The sequence below is a fragment of the Microcaecilia unicolor genome, chromosome 13 (genome assembly GCF_901765095.1).
Source record: "Microcaecilia unicolor chromosome 13, aMicUni1.1, whole genome shotgun sequence".
Lineage (NCBI taxonomy): Eukaryota > Metazoa > Chordata > Amphibia > Gymnophiona > Siphonopidae > Microcaecilia > Microcaecilia unicolor.
Genome location: NC_044043.1, coordinates 83,047,406 through 83,075,114, shown reverse-complemented (window position 1 = coordinate 83,075,114; position 27,709 = coordinate 83,047,406). Strand labels below are relative to the sequence as shown.

The 27,709-nt window shown below is 45.5% G+C and overlaps 1 protein-coding gene across 6 annotated transcripts in view; it reads right to left on the bottom strand.

Annotated features, from left to right (window-relative positions):
• Positions 1–847: 847 nt before the first annotated feature.
• LOC115456559 (claudin-16-like) overlaps positions 848–27,709 on the bottom strand; it is a 63,117-nt gene continuing 36,255 nt past the window's right edge. For 4 of the 6 annotated variants that reach the window (XM_030185717.1, XM_030185716.1, XM_030185718.1 and 1 more), the window contains 6 exons: positions 15,949–16,031; positions 15,668–15,757; positions 12,828–12,954; positions 6,795–6,956; positions 4,198–4,262; positions 848–1,283 (listed from right to left, as the gene is read on the bottom strand). In XM_030185717.1, coding sequence (XP_030041577.1) covers positions 1,077–1,283; positions 4,198–4,262; positions 6,795–6,956; positions 12,828–12,954; positions 15,668–15,757; positions 15,949–15,999 — 702 coding nt within the window. In that variant the 5' untranslated portion in view covers positions 16,000–16,031 and the 3' untranslated portion in view covers positions 848–1,076. The remainder of the gene's footprint in view (positions 1,284–4,197; positions 4,263–6,794; positions 6,957–12,827; positions 12,955–15,667; positions 15,758–15,948; positions 16,032–27,709) is intronic. The other 2 variants (XM_030185722.1, XM_030185721.1) reach the window with 1 other exon arrangement.

Here is a 27,709-nt window from a genome sequence, read left to right as displayed (position 1 = left end):
AAAGAGCTGGTTAAGATTAGAAATTTAATACTTTGATACTTTTAATTAGTAACAGAATGTTACCATTTATACCCTTGAGGGAACGCTGTATTTATTTACAAGGTCGTATAGCCCGTGCTATCTACAGCTCTGGGCAGGTACAGGGCCGCTGAGAGGGGGGGGACAAAATTCCCCGGGCCCAGGCCTCCAGGGGGGGCCCGGTGCCGCAGTCCCGCCCGCCCTCCCTCGGCTCCGACTCTGATTTTGACTCCGACTGTCTGCCAAAGAGTTTTTTTGTTTTTAAATTTTTTTATTTATTAAATTTTTACAAGCGATAAAACAACTTGTTGGAAATATAAAGTAATATATAGGAATTATTTCAGTCAGGTAATTTTATTCTCTTCCTTAGACCACTAAATAGGGAGAGTGAAACAAGACAAGGAGATCAATTAAACAATAAACAGAAAAGAAACCTGGTATTAACCTGATTATCCCCAGATATTGCGCGTCTAATTCATTATTCATTAGAAATTTAGTTTTTTGTTTTTTTCTTAGATTTGTACCCCGCGCTTTCCCACTCATAGCAGGTTATCTCTGTTAAGTTCCAGTTTGAAAGTTGTAGCCCATTTTCCCATCAAATCTAACCCAGATTTAATAGTACTCTTATGTCATGAACGTCATTGTCAAAGGGGAGATAAATTGTTACATCATCTGCGTAGATGAATGCGTTGAAACCAGATAACTCCAATTTCCTTCCCAATGGAATAGTAATTTATAGTTTATTTGGGTTACGTCTTGGTTCTCATTCCACTACACAGCTTAGAAAACCACTCAGGGTATGCACAGAGGAGTTTATTTATCTTCAGATCACATTATAATGTTCAGTAAACCACAGGTGCTAACAACAGCTGGACAGGTTATTGTATTTCGCTATGTGCCACATAAACTGAATTTTAAAAATCTCTGCTTCGCCATGAAATTATATAGTTAACAGGATATTCAGCTAAATAAAGTTAAAACAATATAAAAACTGATGCTCAAATAAAATTGTACAAGGTAACATTAATTTTTTAATTAACTTTCCATGCGTCCCATTTTTAGACATATGTTTTTACTGCTTCCAGACCACCGGAGTATTTGCTTGCATTCAGTTCCTTGATCACATCTGTCCTGGGTTTCTGTTTGCGTAAGACCTGGTAACAGGACAGGACAGCTGTGGTTATGGCCCCTAAGCTGCCTCCTACAGCCATCCAGAGGGAGTAGCCATATTCAAAGCTGGGAAATCCTGGGATTTTTAAGGACACCTAGGGAACGCAAGGAAGATATGTTTCAAAGAAATAACATGGCAAAGATAAGATAAAGTTGTAATAAAAACGTAAACTAATTTTGGGTGAAAATAAGAGGCAATGGAAGTGAAAGAACATTCTGAGCTACTAGAAGCCAAGGTCCAGATTCACTAGGAGGCACTAAAGCTATATATCTGCCAGTATGCAGGTTACTGCGTTAACACAATCATCCAGGTCCCGACACACAGGAGCAGGAGAGAGACAGACCAAGGGAGCAGAACCTTCTGGTGTCAGGCCCCCAGGAGCAGAACCTTCTGGTGTCAGGCCCCCCTTGGAGGACGGGCCTGGGGAATCTTGCCCTCCCCCACCCTCCCCTCTCAGCGGCCCTGAGTAGTCGTACAAGACTGCCTCTAGGGTCATAGGTGCCAATTTGAACCCAGGCAGCAACAAGTCAAAAACATTCACTGATTGCTCCATCTCTACCACTCTACAACTAAGAAAATCCCTGGTAAGTGCTGGGGGGTTAGGGGGGCCATGTGACGGGGAGCATTTACCCATTGAAGTGGCGGTAAGGGCTCCTGCGGTAACCGCTGTCCGATTACCACTGGGATAGTGCGGTAAAAATTACAAAAATATTTTTCATTGCGCCGGAAATAGTGTGCGCTCGAGGCGGAACTGCCGCCCCTAAATCACATATCTCTAGTGTTTTGTCCAGTGTCAAGTGGATGTGAAGGAAAGACAATGTGCACCTCTATGAACCTGCATTGCTGAAAAGCAAACAAGCAGATGCAGCTTTGCTGTTTGTAAATATTCAGTTATGTCCAGGCACTGAATAGTTCTATTTACATGTCTCCAAATGACATAAACGCTTATTCACTTGTTCAGTACCCTTATTTTATCATCCTCACTTTAATATTCCCTTATCTCTTGTTTGTCCTGTTTGTCTGTCCTAAATAGATTGTAAGCTCTGTCGAGCAGGGACTGTCTCTTCATGTTCAAGTGTACAGCGCTGCATACGTCTAGTAGCGCTATAGAAATGATAAGTAGTAGTAGTAGTAACATAGATCAGTTTACTAGGGAAGACACAAATGTGCTAGAATTCAGCAATGCTATGCTGCAGTAAAATAGATGACTAATTTACATAAAAAAGACACATCTAAGGCCAGCCCGCATGGCTCAGTGGCAGTACTGTGTGCACTGCCATATGGAAGGACCTGCATGAGTGGGTAGGACTGAGAATGCTGAAGAGGTAGAGCAGGAAGGAGGAACGGTGACACCTAGTGGTCAGATGTAGGACCCATGATTGCAGGATACCAGTTAAGTGAACTAGTGGAAGACTCTGGCTGCCATAACTGGACTTATTTAGGAGAGAATGTGAAATAGTTGTGAATGAAGAATGATGGTGCTGGATTCTGGTTAAACTAGATGCCCAAAGCAGTGGAAGAAACCCCTGAGCCAATCAAAGGCCGACTTCATATAACTGCTAGCATGCGAAAACTCAGGGTCCCTTTTACTAAGGTGCACTGAAAAATGGGCTGTGTTAGTGTAGGCCTGGGGCATAGCTACGTGGGGCCACAGGGGCATGGGCCCCCGCAGATTTGGCCCGGGCCCCCCATGCCGCCGGGTACCTTTGCTGGCGGGGGTCCCCAACCCCCGCCAGCCGAAGTCCTCTTCTCCGGGATGGCCACGTTGCTGATCTGCAAGGCTTCTGTTTCTGTGAGTCTGATGTATGTGTGGGAAGGGGGGGTCAAAAGGGTTGGCACTGGGGGGGGTCAAAGTTGGTGGTGGCGGCGGGGGGGGGGGGGTCAAAAATTGCGGGGGGGGGGGGGTTCAATGGCTCCGGGGGGGCTAAAATGTGCCCCCTCACCTCAGGATCTGGACCCCCCTTCCGCCAAAGTCTGGCAACGCCCCTGGTATAGGCGCATGTTTTGGGTGTGCACAGATCCATTTTTCAGCGCACTTGTAAAAAAGACCTTTTTAAAATTTTTGCCAAAAATGAACGTGTGGCAAAATAAAAATTGGCGCGTGTCCATTTTGGGTCTGAGACCTTACTGCCAGCTACTGACTTAGCGGTAAGGTCTCATGCGGTAACCGGGCGGTAATCATCTATGTGTGTAGAATGACGATTACCATCCGGTTTCTGCCTCGCACCAGAAAAGAAAATTTATTTTCCGGTGCGTGTAGCGGATGCGCGCCAAAAATAAATTTACCACAAGGGCCATGCGGTAGCTGGGAGGTAACTCAAAATTGACGCGCGTTGGGTGTGCGTAGGTGCCTACATGGCTTAGTAAAAAGACACCTCAATATATTCCAAGATCCAGCCGCTGCCTTCTGGTGACAGAAAAGTTTAGTCTGTAAGCACCAAAGAAAGCACAGGCTGACAAATTCAAACACTAGCCAGAAAAGTATTTTCCCATTTGCCTTTCCACTTCCCATCTTGGCACAGCTGATTTTCAGATATGTTGGGAAAATGTGCTGTCCTTCAGTGTCATATGTTATTTCTTTCTTTTGATTGGTTTCCTCCCTTTGGCCATTAAGTATGGAACTCAGGGGCATAACTAGGTGGGACCACGGGGGCATGGGCCCCCTCTACTTTTGACCCCCCACCGCTTTCGACCCCCCCCCCCCTCCTGCTGCCGCCGCCTCTCCCCCACCAGGTCCCCAACTCCCGCCAGCCTTCGTTTTCTTCAGCACCGGTCTCCGGCACATTCGATGATCTGTGCTGTGAGTCCTAACTGACGTCCTGCATGCAAAGGTACCTGGTGGGGGTTGAAAGCGGTGGGGGAGGGGGGCTCGGCGGCTGGGGGAGGTGGGCTAAAATGTGCCCCCCCACCTTGGGCTCTGGACCCCCCCTCCCACCTAGGTCTGGCTATGCCCCTGATGGAACCACTTTTACAATGAGTAAAACAAGTAAAATACATACAATAAATACCTCATATTGATGAACATAATACACATATATACAGTATCTTATGATACCAGCAGAGGAGGAAATTCCTGAAATATAAAATGCAGACAGGTTTAGTAGCTAGAAATGCTCATTGTCCATTTCATAGAAGTGAGCTAGTTTAATCTGCTCATTTGCTCACTTCTCTCAGCCTTTTGCTTCAATATATGTAACTGGGGATGCAGTTTGATTTAAGGTTATGAAAACTACAATGGAGGATTAAAAACATGAGCTTTGGCAGATATGTTTAGGAGGAGGAGTTCTGACTGTTGTTTTAAATTTTATTTTGTTTATTTATAAGATCTTGTGCATTGCCAATGCGATGCAAATCATTCATAGTGGTTTACAACAAAATAAAATAATGCATCAATAAAACAACAGATACATAACAGAATCAAACATATACAACTGTAAGACCAAAGTATAGCATTCCAAAAGGAGGAAATCTGAAGAGAAAGGAAATATTGAAATACTATGAGGGCTCAACATTAAAAAAAAGGGCAGTGATTAATTCCATATTCATTTCTCAATTGACTGGTAGGCTCTTAAGGATAGAGGTTAATTAGTACATAAAGGGGCCTTTTTACTAAGCTGCGCAGTGGCGTAGCCAAGGGTGGGCCACTTTGGACTCAGGCCCACCCAGTAGCAGCACATCTATGATGTCGTTGGCAGGGATTCCGAAGCCCCAACTAGCTGAAAACTCCCAACAACTGTCCCTCCTGCATACCGTGTAAATAGCAGATCTTCACCTGCAGCAAGCAGCGACTGATACATACTGCTCACACCGGCCCCATAGCCTTTCCTCTGACGTATTCCCGGCTATACGGAAACATGAAGTTGCAGCAGTGGGAAGGCTGTAGGGCCAACATGACCAGTGTGTATTAGTTGCTTCTCACTGCCAGTGAAAATCTGCTATTTAAAAGGTATGCGGGAGAGGGGGGATGTTTCAGACCATATGGCATGCAGGCGAGAGAAGGAGAGACCAAATCACCTGTAGATGATGGGTGGGGTTCTTCTGCCCACCCATCTTGGGCCCAGGCCCACCCAAAATTGGGTATCTGGCTACGCCCCTGAAGCTGCGGTAGGACTACTGCATGGGTATCGCATGCAAAATCGGCACTACCGCCAGGGTAGCGTGGGCACCGAACAGTAATTCTGAAGTTTGCACGTGCTGTTTCCATAGCGGTAATCGGCAGCGTGGCCACATTGCTATGCGCTGGCCTGATTAATGCACAAGTAGTGCATGAGCCCTTCCTGCCAAGTAAACAGGTGATGGTAAGGGCTCAGGCAGTAAATAGCCACGTGGTACTTTTAATATTAGCGCACGGCCATTTACTGCCCCATTTAAAAAAAAGACTTCTTACCCACTGCGGTAAAAAAAAATGGCCCAGCGCATGTCAATTTCTGTCCACACTAGCGCAGGTCGCTTTAGACCGCAGCTTAGTAAAAGGGCCCCAAAGGAAATATCAAATTATGAGCCTTGAAATTAATAAGTAGAAATTAATTTTAGCTCGTGACACGAACAGCAGATAAAGAGGAAAATATTACGGCCTGAAAACAGAAACTTGTCACTTAGGTTTTTTTTAATTTTTATTTATTAGGATTTATGTACCGCCATTTTGAAGGAATTCACTCAAAGTAGTGTACAGTAAATTTTACTAAAGTGTGTTGAGTTTTTGCACATAAGTCACCAAAAAATTGTGTGAGGCCAATTGAAATGAATAACAAGCTAATTAGTGGCTTTAACAAGGAATTATTGGTGCTAATTGGAATGAATTAAGATGTACACACATAAATCTAGGCACATGATCCACGCCTAAATTTTACATTCATCTAAAAAAAAAAGAGGCACAGAAGTGGGAGGGTCATGGGAAGTTTGGGGCGAATCATGGGTGTGGTTTGGGTTACACGCGCAACTATAGAATAAGGGGGTTAAACGCGTAAATTTAGGCAGGGGCATTTGCACCATGTTTTGGTTGATGCAAATGGACATGCCTAAATTTACATATGACCCTCGGGACTTAAACACTATTCTATAAGCCACGTCTAACTTTAGGTGTGGCTCATAGAATAAGCACTTAAGTGGGCTTTTTTCGGCGACATTTATAGACTTCACCCCAATGTCCCCTAATAGCATAAATCAGTGTGCATTAGGTGCAAAGGCAGCATGGGAATCGTTGGGGGCGTGCCCAGCATGTTCTCTGGAATTAACGCGTGGACATGTGCATTAGCGTACATAGAACCTGGTCGCAATGAGCATGTGCTAAATGAAGCCATGCTAACTGCATAAATGAAAGTTAGCAGATGTTAATTACCATGCGCTTCCCCCCTCCCCCCCCCCCCGTTCTCTTCCAATGACCCACCTAGTTCCTGCCTCCAAAACAAAACGCAGTTAATGCACAAATTAGCGCATGTAAAACGTCATGCCACTGCGGTAGCTGTTAGCCTGCTTCTGCGCTCTAATTTGCACGTTAACAGCTTAACGCACTTTGGTGAAAGCTCTCCTTAGTGATTAGCAGGTATTTATGCATTTATAAAACATTGCAGCCCAAGTGGAGGTGAAAAGTCTCAGTAGCACCTACCGACAAGGAAGTAAAGTCCTGCGGACAGGGCAAGGAACTGCTGTTTAGAAAAAAGTTCCTGACAGCAGATGAAATACTTGAAGCCCAGCAGCAAACAGATGAAGGCAACCGGCCCGACTATACTAGAAGTGATAATCAGAGCTCGGGTGACAATAATGGTAACTGAAGAAAGACAGAATATTCAGAGTTGCGTTATTAATCACAATACACTGTACTACAGCTCACATTTTTGGAATACTCCTACTCAATGGGATAAAAGTTATTATCCAGCCATCTCACCTCAACCTCACAACTTCTCTGATAAAGTGTGAACACTTAGATTTTCCGAGGGAGACTCACTGTTTGCTGCCATTTATCCAAGTCCTTTGTGGAATTTCATGGGACCTTAACTCCAATGATGTACCTGCCCTCTGTATCCTTCACCTCTTTCCATCTCCCTTCTGTGCACTTGATGACCTGATGCCCCTTGTGACCTTGGACAGCCTATTTGATTCTTCATTGCCTCAGGGGCCCTTTTGCAAGACTGCATTAAGCACTAACGCATGCTTAATGCAGGAAAAAAGGCCGACTGCAAGACACACTGAAGCATTTTGTGGTAGTTTGTCTCTTAGCATGCAACGATCGCATGCAATTAATTTTTTTAAAATGTTTTGGCATGGGTGGGGAATGGGCATGGAAGCTCTATCCGGCTAGCGTGCTCTAATTAGTTTGCACTAACTAGATCAGTGTTTCCCAAATCCAGTCCTGGAGTACCCCTTTGCCAGTCAGGTGTTCAGGATATCCACAATGAATATGCATGAAAGAGATTTGCATATAATGGAGGCAGTGTATGTAAATCAAGTTCATGCATATTTATTGTGGACATTCTAAAACACCTGACTGGCAAAGGGTACTGCTGAAGTAGTTAATGCAGACTAGACCACTCCTCCACTCCACTCCCTTGAAATATGGCCGTCCCTGTGGGGGGGGGGGGGCAGTTGAGGATGTCCAAAATGTTTGAAAGAAAGGTGTCCATGCGCTGACACACACATACCTCCCCCCCCCCAGGGACCTGCACACTGCCCCCCCCCCCCCCCACAGGGATGGCCAAATTTGAAGGGAGTGGAGTGGAGGAGTGACCCAGTGGTTAGAGCACTGGTCTTGCAATCCAGAGGTGGCTGGTTCAAATCCCACTGCTGCCACTTGTGATCCAAAGCCCAAATAAATAAAGGGGGTGTCAGAGGCATAGCACACATGGACATCCTTCTCACAGAAACATCCACATTTTGGACAGAAGCAGAGAAATATCCAGTGTACCTGAATGTAACTCACCTTGAGCTACCACTGAAAAAGGTGTGAGCAAAATCTAAATAAATAAATAGCAAAGGACGTCCTCAACTCCTGTCGCAGGGACGGAGGCATAGCGCAGGACGTCCTTCACCCATACTCTAGAGAAAAAAGACAAAAGTTTTTAAAGTTGTTTTTTTCGGGGTGGGAGGTGCTTAGTGACCACTGGGGGATTCAGGAGAGGTCATCCCCGATTCCCTCCGGTGGTCATCTGGTCATTTAGGGCACATTTTTGTGGCTTGGCCATAAAAAAAAAAAGGACCAAGTAAAGTCGGCCAAGTGTTCATCAGGGATGCCCTTCTTTTTTCCATTATCGCTTGATGATGCCCATCTGTTAGGCACGTCCCAGTCCCGCCTTCGACACGCCCCCAGGAACTTTGGTCATCCCCGCGACGGGAAGCAGTTGGGGACGCCCAAAATCGGCTTTCGATTATGCCGATTTGGGTGACCCTGAGAGAAGGACGCCCATCTCCCGATTTGTGTCGAAAGATGGGCGCCCTTCTCTTTCGAAAATAAGCCTGTAAGTGTTCCTGTGTCAATTTTTTGCAAGTACAATGCACTAATGTGAACATTGGCACAAGGACACAGCAAATCTAGGCTTAGCAAATGGGAAAGTCCACGTTAACATATGCCAAGTCCAGATTTTGCTGCAGCTGTAGGGAGAGGAAAATACCTACTGTACCTGCTCCTGGGGTGTGAGCTAAATATTAATAATAATGATAATTCCAACATCATCCTGCGGTGACACAAACAAGCTAATGTATTTTGCTGTTTAGGGTGGTGGACTTTGGTCCTGAGGAACTGAGTTCAAATCCCACTTCAGGCACAGGAGGCTCCTTGTGACTCTGGGCAAGTCGCTTAACCCTCCATTGCCCCATGTAAGTCGCATTGAGTCTGCCATGAGTGGGAAAGCGCAGGGTACAAATGTAACAAAAATAAAATAGATACTATTGGAGATTCTACATGGAATGTTGCTACTATTGGAGATTCTACATGGAATGTTGCTATTCCACTAGCAACATTCCATGTAGAAGGCTGCGCAGGCTTCTGTTTCTGTGAGTCTGACGTCCTGCACGTGCAGGACGTCAGACTCACAGAAGCAGAAGCCTGCACGGCTACAATGGTGATCTGCAAGGGCCGACTTCTAAATGGAATGTTGCTAGTGGAATAGCAGCATTCCATGTAGAATCTCAAATAGTAGCAACATTCCATGTAGAATCTCAAATAGTAGCAACAGTGGAGGAGTGGCCTAGTGGTTAAGGGTGGTGGACTTTGGTCCTGGGTAACTGAGGAACTGAGTTCGACTCCCACTCAGGCACAGGCAGCTCCTTGTGACTCTGGGCAAGTCACTTAACCCTCCATTGCCCCATGTAAGCTGCATTGAGCCTGCCATGAGTGGGAAAGCGCGGGGTACAAATGTAACAAAAATAAAATAGATACTATTGGACATTCTACATGGAATGTTGCTATTCCACTAGCAACATTCCATGTAGAAGGCTGCGCAGGCTTCTGCTTCTGTGAGTCTGACGTCCTGCACGTATGTGCAGGACGTCAGACTCACAGAAGCAGAAGCCTGCGCGGCCACATTGGTGATCTGCAAGGGCCGACTTCTACATGGAATGTTGCTAGTGGAATAGCAACATTTCATGTAGAATCTCAAATAGTACCAACAGAATCTCAATAGTAGTAACATTCCATCTAGAAACTCCAATAGTAGCAACATTCCATGTAGAATCTCAAAAGTAGCAACAGTGGAGGAGTGGCCTAGTGGTTAAGGGTGGTGGACTTTGGTCCTGGGTAACTGAGGAACTGAGTTGGATTCCCACTTCAGGCACAGGCAGCTCCTTGTGACTCTGGCCAAGTCACTTAACCCTTCATTGCCCCATGTAAGCCGCATTGAGCCTGCCATGAGTGGGAAAGCGCAGGGTACAAATGAAAGTAATAATAATCACTAAGGGATCCTTTTACCATGCTGCAGTGAGCACTAGCACATGTTTACTGCAGTTTAAAAGAGCTTGCTATGGGGTGCACACCAGTGATAAAAAAATGTGTCTTATTTTTACCGCAGAGGGGGCCATGAGAACATGCCCCCCCCCCCCCCCCACACACTTTGGGCTCAGGCCCCCTTCAAACCTGCAGCACTCCGTTAAATAGCTGGTGGGGATGACGAATCCTCGCCAACCAAAGAAATTTGGTGCCTGAGCCGCTCCCCTCCTCCTTGTGCTGCTGCTGTTATAATACGGAAGTCGACGGTGCGCCTCCAGTCGCCGATGCTGGGGCTCCCCAAACGTGCTCAGCTCTTGTGCAAGCTGAGCATGCACGAGGAGACGTCCCAGCATCGGTGGAAATCGCCAACTTCCGTATTACAACAGCAGCAGCACAATGAGGAAGGGAGCGGCTCGGTCACTGAATTTCTTTGGCTGGCGGGGATTCAGCATCCCCGCCAGCAAAAGTATTTTTAATGCATGTGGGGGGGGGAGGGGTTCTCCCAAAATCGGAGGGCTGGTAGAGAGCAAACCTCTCCTTGGTAATCAGTGCAGTTACATTGCTCTGTTCTAAATGATAGTGTGATTACTGTGTAAGCTCTTATTGCCTACAAAATAGGCAGCAGGACGGACTGACTTGCTAATCTTTTTTAATGGTCACGTTTTAATGACAAAAAAAAAAAACACACAGCAAGGGTGGAAGTGGGACAGAACCAAGTAACCAAGGCAAACCACTGGTAAAAAAGGGTCCAAAAGTTTATTTGCCAGTAGTAAATCTGACCCAATAAAAAGACCCAACACGGGCCATGTTTCGCCTGCAGAGCCTTCCTCAGGGGTCAAATTCTTTCAAATCGATAACTCCACAGAGTTGTATAAACATATAGAACATTGTACGCCTGTAATGATGATATCACTTTGGAGTGAGCGCTCCTGCTAGCTTGACGAGCTGGTCATGTGTTATCTGGCACCGCATAAACGGATTTTCAGTGCTGAAATCCGGACATGGCCAGCACTGAATATCCGGGAATAACACAACACCAGTGGTGGTCAGCAAAACGCTCACTACCGCCAGCTGACTATTACCTCTACATATTTTCGAAATTGAAGTTTTAGGCAAAAGGAGTATACAAAACTCAAGTTGGTTCCCTGGTACAATTTCGGGAAACATAGGGGGGTCGATCCTTTTACAAAGCCATGGTAAAATGTGGCCTGCGGTAGCGTGGGCGCATGTTTTGGGCCGTTTTTACCATGGCTGGGGAAAAGGCCTTTTTTAATGGGCCGGAAAATGGGTGTGCGTTGAAATTAAAACTAGCGCATGCCTATTTACGGCCTGAGCCCTTACTGCCACCTATTGGACTAGCAGTAAGGGCTCACGCACCACCTATGCGGTAACCACGCAGCAAGCGCCGACTGCTGATTACCGCTGGGAACGACCCCTGCCCCCATGGTAGAAAATAGAAAATGATTTTCTACCACAGGATTCGACGTACGCCAAACTCAGAATTACCGTCGGGTGCACACGCTAGCCCGGCAGTAGTACCCATTTGGCACGCTCTACCTGCGCGCATTAGCCCTCCCACACCTTAGTAAATGGGCCCTATAATGTGGTTACCATTTTAGCCCACTTGAATGCGCAGAAATTAAGAATAACAAAACAGTAATATACCCTTTCACTGGACTAACATAATAATGGATCGCTTTCTATTATTTGTTCTGGTATGTTTTTTTTTTAAATGGGTTTCTTGCCCACAAATGTAACCTCCTGCATTTTAATAACTGTAAAAATCCACAAGCAAAAACACTTCAGCAATAAAGTATTGCGCAATTCTTACGCCACATCCTAAATTTTAAAAAGGGGTAACGTTTTTTGCAGACATTATTGTTTGTATGAGGTTTTCTTCTGCCATTTTTTCCTTATAGACTTTATTTATTTATTTATTTATTTATTTATTTATTTATTTATTTATCATCTCATTTGTACCCCACAGTTTCCCAACAGTGTCAGGCTCAATATGGCTTACAACGAACCACAGAGGCAGACGTCAATGCAGTAAAATGAAGCTAATACAGCAGAAAACCTACAAGAGATACTGGGGAAGAGTAGGAATGGACGGAAGGAGAAGGGAAACTTTGAGGGAAGGGGGAAGGGGGATTATAAGAAACTTAAGGGTCCTTTTACTAAGGCATGCTGAAAAATAGCCTGCGGTAGCGTAGACGCATGTTTTGGGCGTGCGCAGAATCATTTTTCAGTGCACCTGTAAGAAATGCCTCTTGAAAAATGTTTGCCGAAAATGGACATGCAGCAAAATAAAAATTGTTGCCCGTCCATTTTGGGTCTGAGACCTTACCGTCAGCTATCAATCTAGCAGTAAGGTCTCACATGGTAACCAGGCAGTAATGGTCTACGCTTGTAAAATGCCAATTACCGCCCTCATGCCAGAAAATAAAAATATTTTCCGATGTGCGTAGTGGGTGCGCATAAAAAATGAAATTACCGCACGGGTCACATGGTAGCCAGGTGGTGACTTGGAACTGCAACGCATTGGGCGCATGTAGGTACTTACGCAGCTTAGTAAAAGGGCCCCTTACAGCCTGAGGCACAATTCGACCAATGCCAAACTGTACACAGAGCAGATTTACAGGTTTTATTTATTTTTTTCATCCTGACATTGACATTTTGCCTTAACTCCGCTGGTTCTCTGGTGATTCATCTTTCGTTTACCTGGATGAGGATTTAAATAGGAGCTGTAGACATCACAAGTCCAGATTTTCACAAACTTGTCCCAGACGCATTCCCTCCATAGCCCCCGGCAGCGAGTGCTCAGAACCACTGACCCTTTACTGTTAATCTGGCAGAAATGACATGATCCTAACAGGTTAGATTCTTCCCAACAGCGCTCTGGAATAACTTGACAGCAGGGGCGTAGCTACACGGGGCCACGGGGGCACTGGCCCCCATAGATTTGGCCCTGGCCCCCCCGCCGCCAACCCCTTCGACCCCCCCCCCTCCCACAGCCAACCTTCCCTCGCCGCCATCGGGTACCCCCGCCAGCCGAAGTCCTCTTCTCTGGTGCGGCCGCGTTGCTGATCTGCAAGGGCAGGTTTCTGTGAGTCTGACGTCCAGGTAAACGTGCAGGACATCAGATTCACAGAAACCTGCCCTTGCAGATCAGCAACGTGGCCACGCTGGAGAAGAGGACTTCGGCTGGCGGGGGTTAGGGACCCCTGCCAGCAAAGGTACCCGGCGGCGGCAGGGAAGGGTTGGCGGTGGCAGGAAGAGGGGGTTGAAAGGGTTGGTGTCAAAGGTGGTGGTGGTGGCGGCGGGGGGAGTCAAAAATGGTGGTGGGGGGGTTAAAATGGCGGGGAGGGTCAGCGGCGCCGGGGGAGCTTAAATGTGCCCTCACCTTGGGCTCTGGACCCCCCTATCACCAAAGTCTGGCTACGACCCTGGTGCGCCCAAATCCAAATTGGTGTTAATTAGTGCCAATGAGCATGCAATCATTAGTGCTGATTGGCTCGGTAGTCTATTTAGTTGGGCATACATCTTGGAACAGTGCCCAATTTTGGGTGCCATATATAGAATCCAGGGGCATGGGGTAATTATCTATAGGTTGCCTATAGTTAAGCACCGGGATGATATGCATAATTTCTGTTATAAAATACTAGCAAAAATCCATGGTTGAGCATCTAACTTTAGGTGTGAACACCTGTGCTAATTCATTGGCTGGTGTAAATACTCGCACCTCCCTGGTCCACGCTCCCTTGCAACTGAATGCTATGAATTTTATTCGTGCAATTTGCAGAATCCTGACTAAGAGCAGTTACGCATGTAATTGCAAATTAGTGCCAATTAACACTAATTATAGCCAATAATGGGTAGTAAACACCAATTAGCAGCTAATTATATTAATCTATGCACGCAACTGACGCTATTCTATAACCTCAGTGTGCAACTTTGCACATAATGGGCTAGATTTTATGTATGGCGTCAAAGAACTTGGCACCAAAAAAAGTGCTATTCTGTAAGTCATTTATAGAATAGTACTTATGCCCAGGAATTGCACCTATCTTTAGGTATGGCCATTAGCACCAACTGAAACATGGTGCAAATCTTCATGCCCAAATTAGACACGGTTCCCCATTATTCTATATCTATGTACACTAATTTTAGGAACACCCCCATTACACCCATGGTCCTCTCATTTCTGCGCCCTTACTACATAAATTCCAATTAAATCTAATCAATGCCAAGAATTGCTTGTTATAAAGCCAATTATTGGCACTAATTAGCTTGTTTTTAATTAAATTGCATGCGCAAATTGGGCACGTGCCCAAATTTGCATGCACAATTTTTGGTGACTTTTATAGAACTGGGGGTAAATGTAAACTGCCAGATTCTACATAGCGCGCTTAGAGATCCATGCCAAAATCTAGGTGTATTCTATAACAACGTGCATAATGTAATTGGCTTAACAAGCTAATTAGTGTTGATAACAGCACTTAACAAGCAATAATGAACACTAATTGGCAATTAGAATTTATGTGAACAACTTGCTAAGCGTATTCTACAATGAACTGCTCCTACATTCTAATGCTTGCAGTTCAAAAGGGGTGTGGCTCTGGGCGAGGAAATGGGCATTTCATGGGCATTCCAAAATTTATGTGTGTAGCTATAGAATATGACCCAGTGCGCATAAATCTACAGTTTTGTTGGCCTAAATGAACACGCATAGTTTTAGGTGCTTGGAAATCAGTTTAAGTGTATTCTATATACCGCACTTAAATCTAGGCGTTGCTTATAGACTACGCTTACGTGGAAATGTTTACCACGTCGATTTTTTAAGCGCAATATATAGAATCTGGCCCAGACTTTTGTGGGCAAGTTTATAGAATTAGGAGGCGTATGTAGAACTTACATAGTAACATAGTAGATGACAGCAGAAAAAGACCTGCACAGTCCATCCAGTCTGCCCAACAAGATAAACTCATATGTGTTACTTTTTGTGTATACCCTACTTTGATTTGTACCTGTTCTCTTCAGGGCACAGACTGTATAAGTCTGCCCAGCACTATCCCCGCCTTCCAACCACCAGCCCCGCCTCCCACCACTGGCTCTGGCACAGACTGTATAAGTCTGCCCAGCATTATCCCCGCCTCCCAACCACCAGTCCTGCCTCCCACCACCGGCTCTGGCACAGACCATATAAGTCTGCCCAGAACTATCCCCGCCTCCCAACCACCAGTCTCGCCTCCCACCACCGGCTCTGGCACAGACCGTATAAGTCTGCCCAGCACTATCCCCGCCTCCCAACCACCTGCCCCGCCTCCCACCATCGGCTCATGCATTTTGTGAATTCTGCTAAATCAGATGCAAGCTATGATTGTTATTACACATTTTAATGCCCCAGTGATTAAAGCAATAATTTCTTTTCTATTAGCCCTTTTTAAAATGCTGCATATTAGCATGAGCCCCACCCTCCCAAGTCTCCATGCAACATTGCCATTAAATATTTAAGCATTCGCTCATTCTATTTCTGCTCTTAGAGCTAACGTGCATCCTACCTGCCAGCAGTCTGTCCAGAGGGAAGCGATGGTGCTGGCCATTGCAAAAGCGCCACACAGAATGGAGAACAAATTCAATTCACTGCCCATCTGACACACGTAGAAAAAAAAAGTATTTTTAAGAAAGTTTGTTATAGTTACTCTAAAGCTGTAATCATTATGTTTTGCTTGACATAAATAATCCTTCAGAAGGCTTTTGGCAATTATTGACCTACGGCGAACCCCACTGCTACCCATGTCTTCACCTCAAGATCTACCAAAAAAATAAGGGCTGGCCTTACCCGGCAGATCCTGTTCTGTGACCCTGGAGCACCTTCTTTTTGGAATTCCATTTGCAGTTTTGGGGAGAAACTGATCAAGTTACCTGGACAATGGAAACGTAATTTGTCGGCTAAATTGTGAGTATTCTCAGGATTTTATTTAGGTTTAAGAGTAGGTAAATTGTGTAATATGAAGTGGTCTGATTCCGTGAACAACAGCAAAGTCTGGTCTCTCCCTTTAAATGTCAAGTGGAACCAATGAGAGGGAGTCACATTCACTCTGGCAGAAAAGTCTTCTGAAAGCAAATTTCACACTGAAAAGACCCAGCCTGCTGTTAAACCTTCTCACCTCTGTCTTTTAGCACAGAATTAAAATGGCCTGCCTTTAAATATACTTTCTACAATTCTTGTATCCACATGTCTCACATGATGTTGTTTTGACATTTCAATCTTACACACATACATACATCTTCACTTTAAATATTACTATAGTGTTGACCTTTTCAGCCGACAAAGGCATGTGAACTTTGAAAAACAAAGAGGTTGCCAGGCCTACCTCCAGTGATCTCATGGCAAAACCAGCCCTAACTTAAAAAAAAAATTAATGCCAAATAAATACAGCTGATGAAGCAGAGAAATGCATTTTATTTTTAAGCCTAGTGCATCTACCCAAACATGATTTATTTTAAGCGTTTAAGTAAGTACATAAGTACATAAGCACCGCCATACTGGGAAAAAAACAAGTGTCCATCAAGCTCAGCATCCTGTCTCCAAAAGCAGCCAATCCAGGCTTCAAGAACCCGGCAATCCCCCCCCCCCCCCCAAAAAAAAAAAAAATTAATAAAGTTCAATGGACTTTTCCCTCAGGAATCTGTCCAAACACCCTTTAAATTCCGTAAGGCCAGCTGTAGCATGTAGCAACACTCAGGGGAGAAGTTATCAACGTGGGCTACTATTAAGATGGAGACCTAGGTAATAATTACCAAGTTTACACGAAAGTAACACATCTTAAAAGCAGTCCACATTGATAACCTCCCCCCTTAGTATGAAAAGTTTCAGTCTCTGGTAACCAGAACTCACATTGTGATGTCATAATGCCTCATTCCACCAATGCCTAAGAGCCAACCTCATCAGTGATGTCACAATGGCTTGATTGTCCTATAGTAAGCTCACCTTTATTATATATAGCAGTGATTTTGATTTCTATAGACATTTCTTTTTTTTCTTTAATTAGGAGGGAGGAGTTAACATGGGCTACCATTAAGATGTGTTTTTTTCACTGTTAACCCCAGTTATTAACAACTGGGTTTCACTGCAGAAAATAGGACCTGTGTTAAAATAGCACAAGCTAGTGGTAAAAAAGCACATCTTAACTGTAGCCCATGTGGAGGAGTGGCCTAGTGGTTAGGGTGGTGGACTTTGGTCCTGGGGAACTGAGTTCGATTCACACTTCAGGCACAGGCAGCCCCTTGTGACTCTGGGCAAGTTACTTAACCCTCCATTGCCCCATGTAAGCTGCATTGAGCCTACCATGAGTGGGAAAGCGCAGGGTACAAATGTAACAAAAATAAAATAGATACTATTGGAGATTCTACATGGAATGTTGCTATTCCACTAGCAACATTCCATGTAGAAGGCTGCGCAGGCTTCTGTCTCTGTGAGTCTCAGACTCACAGAAGCAGAAGCCTGCGCGGCCACATTGGTGATCTGCAAGGGCCGACTTCTACATGGAATGTTGCTAGTGGAATAGCAACATTCCATGTAGAATCTCAAATAGTAGCAACAGTGGAGGAGTAGCCTAGCGGTTAGGGTGGTGGACTTTGGTCCTGAGGAACTGAGTTTGATTCCTACTTCAGGCACAGGCAGCTCCTTGTGACTCTGGGCAAGTCACTTAACCCTCCATTGCCCCATGTAAGTTGCATTGAGCCTGCCATGAGTGGGAAAGCACGGGGTACAAATGTAACAAAAAAAATTGATAACTTCCCTCCTTAGTGTGAAAAGTTTCAGTCTCCAGTAACCAGAGCTGATATTGTGATGTCATAATGCCTCATTCCACCAATGCCTAAGAGCCAACTTCATCAGTGATGTCACTATGGCTGGATTGTTCTATACTTGGCTCACTTTTAAACATATAGAAGATTTTGAATTCTAGAGACATTTATTTTTTCTTTAATTGAAGGGAGAGGGGAGTTGTCAACATGGGCTACTATTAAGATATGTTTTTTCACTGTTAACCCCAGTTATTACCAACTAGGTCTCATTGCATACAATAGGACCTGTGCTAAAATAGCACAATCTAGTGGTAAAAAAGCACATCTTAACTGTAGCCCACATTGATAACTTCAGCACTGAATGCTGCAACATTTACTTCACGGGGGCCCTTTTGCATGTTTAACATGTGAAAAAAGCCAAAAGCCTGCCCCATGACGTGTTACAACGTTTTGCGGGAGTTTGCCTCATAGTGTGTACTAATCATGTGCTATTAATTTTTTGGGAATGGGCATGAAAGCATTATCCAACTAGCATACTCTGTTTAGTATGTGCAACTAGGTAACATGGACTTAATGTGGGAGCATTTAGCATCTCCTAAATAAGAAACAGGAAATGTTCCTGTGTTAATATTTTGCATGACCTGCAAAAAAAACAAAACAAAACTGTACAAATAGGCCATGGTAAATCTGGGCTTACCCCTGGATTCTATATAGATTGCTCAAATTTGGGCACAGATCCCAGATTCACAAGCAAACTAGTTATATGAGTCCATGCCAGATTTTCCACCAACTCCCTTGTCATTAAAGACCAGACCCTCCCTATTTCACAGAGCCTTAGACTTCTGGGTGTTGAACTGGACCCTCACCTGCACCTGGATCCGCAAGTGTGAGCGGTCACCAAGCGGATGTTCTATGCAATGTGGAGGCTGCGGCGTGTTAGGTTTTGTCTCACCAGAGAGCTCTTCCGCACTCTCATTCACTGGCTAGTTCTGTCTCACCTGGACTACTGGTGTGGAATTTATGCAGGCTGCCAGGAGCATCTACTGAGGAAATTCCAGACTGCCCAGAATACTGCTGCGAGACTCATCTTGGGCAAATCGCGCATGGTTCCTGCGCAGTCCCTACGTTTCAATCTACACTGGCTACCTGTGAGAGAACGAATCGCATTCAAGATCTGCACTCTGTCACATAAAATAATCTATGGCTTAGCTCCGGAATACATGATCCCTCTAATAGATCTCCCACCTAGAAATGCCATCACAACAGCACGCACCTTTTTACAACTACATTACCCTACTACTACTACTACTATTTAGCATTTCTATAGCGCTACAAGGCATACGCAGCGCTGCACAAACATAGAAGAAAGACAGTCCCTGCTCAAAGAGCTTACAATCTAATAGACAAAAAATAAATAAAGTAAGCAAATCAAATCAATTAATGTGAACGGGAAGGAAGAGAGGAGGGTAGGTGGAGGCGAGTGGTTACAAGTGGTTACGAGTCAAAAGCAATGTTAAAGAGGTGGGCTTTCAGTCTAGATTTAAAGGTGGCCAAGGATGGGGCAAGACGTAGGGGCTCAGGAAGTTTATTCCAGGCGTAGGGTGCAGCGAGACAGAAGGCGCGAAGTCTGGAGTTGGCAGTAGTGGAGAAGGGAACAGATAAGAAGGATTTATCCATGGAGCGGAGTGCACGGGAAGGGGTGTAGGGATGGACGAGTGTGGAGAGATACTGGGGAGCAGCAGAGTGAGTACATTTATAGGTTAGTAGAAGAAGTTTGAACAGGATGCGAAAACGGATAGTGAGCCAGTGAAGGGTCTTGAGGAGAGGGGTAGTATGAGTAAAGCGACCCTGGCGGAAGATGAGACGGGCAGCAGAGTTTTGAACCGACTGGAGAGGGGAGAGGTGACCAAGAGGCAGATGCACTAAAGCTAAATGAGCCTTTAATGACCCTCCAACGAGGAAAATTTGATCCGTTGCATGCATCAAAGGGCTTTTACCGAGGAAGCCAGCAGCTAACGAAAACGGAATGGAGATGAGCAATTAGTGTGAAAACCCCATTGAAACGACATGCACTAACCTTTTCCGATTGCCTTTATGCAGGAAAAAGGCAGGAAATCTAACGAGAGGTCTGGACCTCTCGTTAGGACAGCTCTGTGCCAGGAAAAATCATTAAGTGAAAAAATAAACAAACTTTGAGCCAATCCCAGCGCATTAGCAGAGCTAAAAGCGCTGTGATTGGTCCAAAGGACGTCAGAAAACACATCAAATAAAAAAAGGATCGGGAGGGGGCAAGGGCGCTCATCAGGAGCGTCCTGTATGGACGGCCTTGCCCCCCCCCCCCCCGCTGCTCCCCACTTTCCGCCGCTCCCCCCCCCCCCGAAAAAGCAAAATTCTAGCAGCCCCGGCCCCCCTCCCTTCCTCACTACTCTGTCTCCCCTCAGCTCCGTCTCCCGACATCCTCCGTCCTGTGCCCCGTCCCCTCTTGGGGTCGTCACCGCCATTCCCCTCCTCCATCGGGCCCCCCTCCCTCTTACCGGGCCCGTGCAGTGCCTTTCTCCTCTGTCTGAAGGCGCTGCACGGGCAAGAAGAAAGCTGATGCCTGCCTTTGCCCAGCTTCTGTCGCGCGTCTCTCTCCTCCTGGGCCCACCCCTGTCCGACGTCGGTAATCTACGTAGGTTACTGACGTCAGACAGGGGCGGGCGCAGGAGGAGAGAGACGTGCGACAGAAGCTGGGCGAAGGCAGGCATCAGCTTTCTTCTTGCCCGTGCAGCGCCTTCAGACAGAGGAGAAAGGCACTGCACGGGCCCGGTAAGAGGGAGGGGGGCCCGATGGAGGAGGGGAATGGCGGTGACGACCCCAAGAGGGGACGGGGCACAGGGCGGAGGATGTCGGGAGGCGGAGCTGAGGGGAGACAGAGTAGTGAGGAAGGGAGGGGGGCCGGGGCTGCTAAAGGTACGTTTGCTTTTCTTCTTGCTTTTTAATTTAGAATGCAGGGGGAAGTGGGGCGGGGGGAACGGCGACCACAGGTGGGGGGGGCAAGGACGGCCATACAGGACGCTCCTGACCAGCGCCTTTGCCCCCTCCCGACCCTTTTTTTTTATTTTTGTTTTGATTTGGGAGCCATGTGCTTGTGATTTGACTGTGTTTTGACTGTTTGTGGCATGCGCAGAGCAGCTAACATAACGCTTGGCTGCTCTGCGCATGATTTGGGGGCCGATTAACGATGTGTATTGTGATTCTTTGATACATTGTACGTTTCAATACCGATCTCAGCATGTGTGACTTTTTTTTTTGGTGCATTTTTCGTTATTTTAAAATCGTTAGGGACTTTAACGATTTAGATTTTTTTACGTTTGGTTGCTGCATCTGCCTCTAAGTGGGAGGCCAGCAAGAAGCAGATTGCAGTAGTCTAAACGAGAGGTGACAAGGGTGTGGATGAGGGTTTTGGTAGAGTGCTCGGAAAGAAAGGGGCGGATTTTACGGAGTTTTACGGATTTTGCAGGGGTGTTAAATACAAGCTTCTTTTTGCCTCTATCTTCCACTACTCCAGCCCGAAGACTTGGAACGCTCTTCCCCTGTACCTAAAATCGCAAGCTGACCACCTTCTTTTCAAGAAGCTGCTGAAAACGTACCTTTTTGAACAAGTGTATTCCATTAGTAATTCTGCTGTTTAGCCAGCCATCCTAATTGCTGCTAACGTTTATCCTTATTCTACTGTTAAATTCATGTGTTGTATCTTTTAACTTTTGTAATTCATGGAAGCCACATTGTGCCTGCATTTGTGGGAAAATGTGGAGTAGAAATGAACCGTAAATAATAATAATAATAATTAACAATAAGAACATAAGAATAGCCATACTGGGTCAGTCCGATGGTCCATCTAACCCAGTATCCTGCTTCTAACATTGGCCAATCCAGGTCACAAGTACCTGGCAGAAACTCAAATAGTAGCAACGTTCCTTGCTACCAATCCCGGGGCAAGCAGTGGCCTTCCCCATGTTTGTCTCAATAGCAGACTATGGACTTTTTCTCCAGGAACTTGTCCAAACCTTTTTTAAGCCCAGATTCACTAACCACTGTTACCACAGCTTAACTATTCATTGAGTGAAAAAATATTTCCTCCTATTTTTTTTTAAAGTATTTCCACGTAATTTCATTGAGTGTTCCCTAGTGAAAAATCGATTCACTTCTACCCGTTCTATACCACTCAGGATTTTGTAGACCTCAATCATATCCCCCCCCCCCCCCAGCTGTCTCTTTTCCAAGCTGAAGAGCCATAACCTCTTTAACCTTTCCTCATATGGGAGGAGTTCCATTCCCTTTATCATTTTGGTCACTCTTCTTTGAACTTTTTCTAATTATTATTTTTCTTGTGAGATATGGCAACCAGAATTGAACGCAATACTCAAGGTGAGGTCACACAATGAAGCAATACAGAGGCGTTATAATATTCTTGGTCTAATTTTGCATCCCTTTCCTAAAAATTCCTAGCATCCTGTTTGCTTTTTTGGCCGCTGCCGCACACTGGGCAGAAGATTTCAACATATTGTCTACCATGACACCTAGATCTTTTTCTTGAGTGCTGACTCCTAAGATAGACCCCAGCATCAGATAACTATGATTTGGATTATTCCCAATGTGCATCACTTTGCAATCAATAATTTGAATTAATTATCACTCATTTGAGTTTACACACAGAATACCTCCTATGTCTGAATGTAACTCACTTGAGTTTCCACTGAAAAAGGCATGAGTTAAATCCAAATTTCATGCCATCCCCATTATCAAAATCAACACTTCTAAAGGGAGTGTAGAGTTACACCATAACATGTAGATGGCAACAGAGAAAGGACATGATAGAGGTATATAAAATAATGAGTGGAGTGGAACAGATGTGAAGCGTCTGTTCACGCTTTCCAAAAATACTAGGACTAGGGGCATGCGATAAAACTACAGTGTAATAAATTTAAAACAAAATCGGAGAAAATGTTTCTTCACCCAACGCATAATTAAACTCTGGAATTCGTTGTTGGAGAACGTGGTGAAGGCGGTTAGCTTAGCAGAGTTTAAAAAGGGGTTAGACGGTTTCCTAAAGGACAAGTCCATAAACCGCTACTAAATGGACTTGGGAAAAATCCACAGTTCCAGGAATAACATGTATAGAATGTTTGTACGTTTGGGAAGCTTGCCAGGTGCCCTTGGCCTGGATTGGCCGCTGTCGTGGACAGGATGCTGGGCTCGATGGACCCTTGGTCTTTACCCAGTGTGGCATTACTTATGTACTTATGTAAAATAGCTCATTCATAGCCCGATGATCAAAAGTAAATGCAGGCACTAGAGGTCACAAACACCCACATTTACCTTTGCACCTATGATCATCAAGCAAACAGCATCAGTGACCCTCAATACCACAGAGCTCATTTAAATTAGATTTAAATGAGCACTGAGGTATTCTGCCCCTATGATCAGAGACCAGCGCTCTGATCGTAGTGGCAGAACAGCACCTTAACCCCTATGCCAGCTCAGAGCTGGCATTAGGGTTAAGGATCTGTTCCCACCCCTACCCTGTCACTGTCAGGTAGCCCGGGTTGTCACTGTGTCCTGGGGTCCATCCCTGGTGGCCTACTGCCCCCCCCAGACAGTGACACGGGGGCTGGAGATCCAGTGGACCTCCAGTTTTCCCAACCCCTGACATGGGGTTGGGGGCTGGAGATCCGGTAGTTCTCAAGGCCCCCCCTTGCCCCCCAAAAAACATCCCTGGTGGCACAAGTGGGCTGCCATCACAACCCCCTCCCCGTACCTCCATGATAGAGGAGAAAGTAGCACACTCCCTCCTCTTCCAGCACTACCTTCAAAATGGCAGCACCCTGCCCAGCACATGTACCATTTTGAAGGCGGTGCTGGAAGAGGAAGGAGTGTGCTCCTTCCTCTTTCATTATGGAGTTACGGGGGGGTTGGCCACTAGATCACCAGGGCGGGTGGGGGGTTGTGTTGGCAGCCCACTTGGGCCACCAGGGATGTTATTCATTGTGGATATCCTGAAAACTTAACTGGCTGGATGTGCCCTGAGAACCGGATTGAGAACTCCAGGTCCAGATACGTAGTGTATCTGAATGTAACACCTTGAGCTCTACTGAAAAATGTGTAAAATCCAAGGGCTCCTTTTACAACACCATGCTAGCAATTCCCCTGCAGCAAATCTACAAAGCCAATAAGAATTGAATGAGCTTTGTCGTATTTGCCGCACCAGAATCACTAGCACAGCTTTGTAAAAGGGGCCTCAAATTCATAACTACGTCTCATAGATGGGAGCCTTGCTTCCTCCTACCTTGCCGATCCCAACTGACGCAAGCAGCTGGATTTTAATGCTACTGTTCGTTGGCTTCCATCTTTCAACCAGCTATTTATCGTTAACTACCAGAGAGTGGCCTGATCACTGCAACAGTTGTCTCGGTGACTGGTGTAGATGGATGGCAAGAGCGGATTTCCCCTTCTTTCCTTCCTTACGAAATCAACATGGACTGTTAAGACGATTCCCATCACTTCCTGCCAGAAATCATCTTTATTCACTCAAGGTTTTACTCACAGCAAACTTTTCTCACCTGTTCAGGATGGGTATTTCAACAGCACCCACTTATGGATTGCCTTGCCGAAAGCTGTTAACACCACTCGTGCCCAGGCCTCATCATTCATCCTGTAGTCCTTCAGAACAGCTAATTCACGGACCATTTTGGACTCTCCATCTTTACCCTTGTCCCTTTTTCTTTCTTACCCTGTTCCTTCTGGCCTATCTGATTGCTACAAATTTTATTGTATTTGTGTAACCACTGGTCAGGCAATAGCCTTTTCAGTGCATTGTAAGCCACTTTGATCCCACACTTGTGTGAAATAAGTGGGGTATAAATGTGCTAAAATAAATACATAATTATAAAAGGCTTGTTTTTCTGAAGTAGGCTGTAAAAACTGTAAGGCTGTTTATAGCTATTCTGCATGCTGTTTTACGTTCTTTAATTTGTAATTTTTTCAGTTTGTATTTATGTTTTCATTACTTTTTATTCTTTAATTTTTTCTAGGGTCGCATCTGGATGAAAATTTTTAATCGTGATTAATTGCATGATTAAAGGTATGTTATTTACTTATTTTTCCCCACTGCAGTTCCTTGCCCAGAGTCACAAGGAGCTGCAGTGGGGGGGGGGGGGGGGGGGGAATAACATACCTTTAATCACACGATTAATCGCAATTAAACTTTTTATCAAAATGCTGCCCTAAATAATAATAGATAGAAATGCCAACAACTAGCTGACCACTTTTGATGTCTATCTCAGTCTATGATTTTGTACAGTTCATGGGGCTCATTTGTATCAGTTTGGTGCCAGGCTTTCCCCCACTCTCACCAGGAAGATTGGAAGCGATGCAAAGAACAGCTACAAAAATGGTATGAGATTTGCATTGCAAACCATACGAGGAGAGACTTGCTGACCTGAACAGGTATACCTTGGAGAAAGGGAGAAACAGGGGTGACATGATACAGATGTTCAAGTATTTGAAAGATATTAATCCGCAAATGAACCTTTTTCGGAGACGGGAAGGCGGTAGAACTAGAGGATATGAATTGAGGTTGAAGGGGGGCAGACTCAGGATTAATGTCAGGAAGTATTTTTTCATGGAGAGGGTAGTGGATATGTGGAATGCCCTCCCGTGGGAGGTGGTGGAGATGAAAACGGTAACGGAATTCAAACATGCGTGGGATAAACACAAAGGAATCCTGTTTAGAAGAAATGGTTCCGCAGAATCTTAGCGGAGATTGGGTGGCGACGCCGGTAATTGGGAAATAAAATGGGAGCTGGGCAGACTTCTACGGTCTATGCTCTGATCATGACTAAATAGATAGGGATGGGCTGGAGTGTAAATTTTAAGGGGCTTCGACGTTAGCTTCAGAACTTAGTACAAGAAAAGTGCTGGGCAGACTTCTACGGTCTGTGCTCTGAGAATGGCAAGGACAAATCAAACTTGGGTATACATATAAAGTATCGCATACCATGTAAAATGAGTGTATCTTGTTGGGTAGACCGGATGGACCATACAGGTCTTTATCTGCCGTCATTTACTATGTTACTCTTTGGGCTTCTACATGGAATGTTGCTACTAATTGGGATTCCGGAATCTTGTAACTCTTTAGGATTCCAGAATCTTCAGAACTTTTAGTACAAGAAGAGTGCTGGGCAGACTTCTACGGTCTGTGCCCTGAGAATGGCAAGGACAAATCAAACTCGGGTATAAAGTATCACATAGCATATAAAATGAGTTTATCTTGTTGGGCAGACTGGATTGACCACACAGGTCTTTATCTGCCTTCATTTTCTATGTCACTATGACTCCTGAAAATAGTAATGTTTCCATGATACAACAAGCCTATGCAAACACTAGTTATAAAGGAAAGCCCACACATTTTAAATCATGTATGTAACAATTTGGCCACAGGGTGGCAATGCACACCTAATTCTTACAGCAAAGTGTAAGACAAGATAACCCTTATCAACACTTTAGTGCCTTTCAAAACTTGTACGTCTATATTGCTTGTGAGCTCGACAAGTGGGTTCCCAGTTCCAGGTGTTCAAGAGCAGGCAAAGCATCAGATATGACCGACCCAACACATCAGGAGGGAACGCTCCAGTGCCTCTAATTACGTAACTGCAGCAGGGCTGGACAAAGGCTATTGCCAAGGGAGGGAACCCATCTGGTTTTAGATTTGGCTGTCCTACTGCCATGCTCAGATTTACTGACAAATCAGGCTCAACTAATCCGCACCATATTTACCCCATTTGCTGACGAGTCCCCAGAGACGATCATTGCCAGCACCGTGAAGTACGATACAACCCTATGCGGGTAAAGCAATCCTCAGGCAGCACCTGCGCATGAGATTCATACAAAATATGCATCCACTTATAATTGGAAATGATTGTTAAATCTTCCTTTAAATCAGTGGGGTTTTAAAAATTTTGTTGAAAGCTATTCACAAGTGACAGAACAGTCTATTTTTGTGCATGAACTGATTTAAAGCTCCTTAATAAATGGTCTGAATGTGTCAACTTCAAGACAATGGTTATAATTAATACATAGTAACATAGTAGATGACGGCAGAAAAAGACCTGCATGGTCCATCCAGTCTGCCCAACAAGATAAACTCATACATGCTACTTTTTGTGTACACCTTACCTTGATTTGTATCTGTCCTCTTCAGGGCACAGACCGTATAAGTCTGCCCAGCAGTATCCCCGCCTCCCAACCACCAGCCCCGCCTCCCACCACCGGCTCTGGCACAGACCGTATAAGTCTGCCCAGCACTATCCCCGCCTCCCAACCACCAGCCCCGCCTCCCACCACCGGCTCTGGCACAGACCGTATAAGTCTGCCCAGCACTATCCCCGCCTCCCAACCACCAGCCCCGCCTCCCACCACCGGCTCTGCCACCCAACCTCAGCTAAGCTTCTGAGGATCCATTCCCTCAATACGTGTTGACTTTGGCTACCTAACAAGCTGCATCATGGAATAGGGTTACCAAGCACAGCATCAGCACTGTCTAGGACATGACTGGATAAAACGTTTCTGTCTTTCCAACCAGTGGCGTAGTCAGACCTCGACAGGTGGGGGGGGCAGAGCCCAAGGTGGGGAGAAACATTTTGGCCCGCCCTCTCGCTGCCACTTCCGCCTTCCCCCTGCGGCCGTCGCCGCCCTCCTGCCACCACTTCTACCCACCTGATCTCCACTGCGAAGGTACCTTGGCTGGCTGG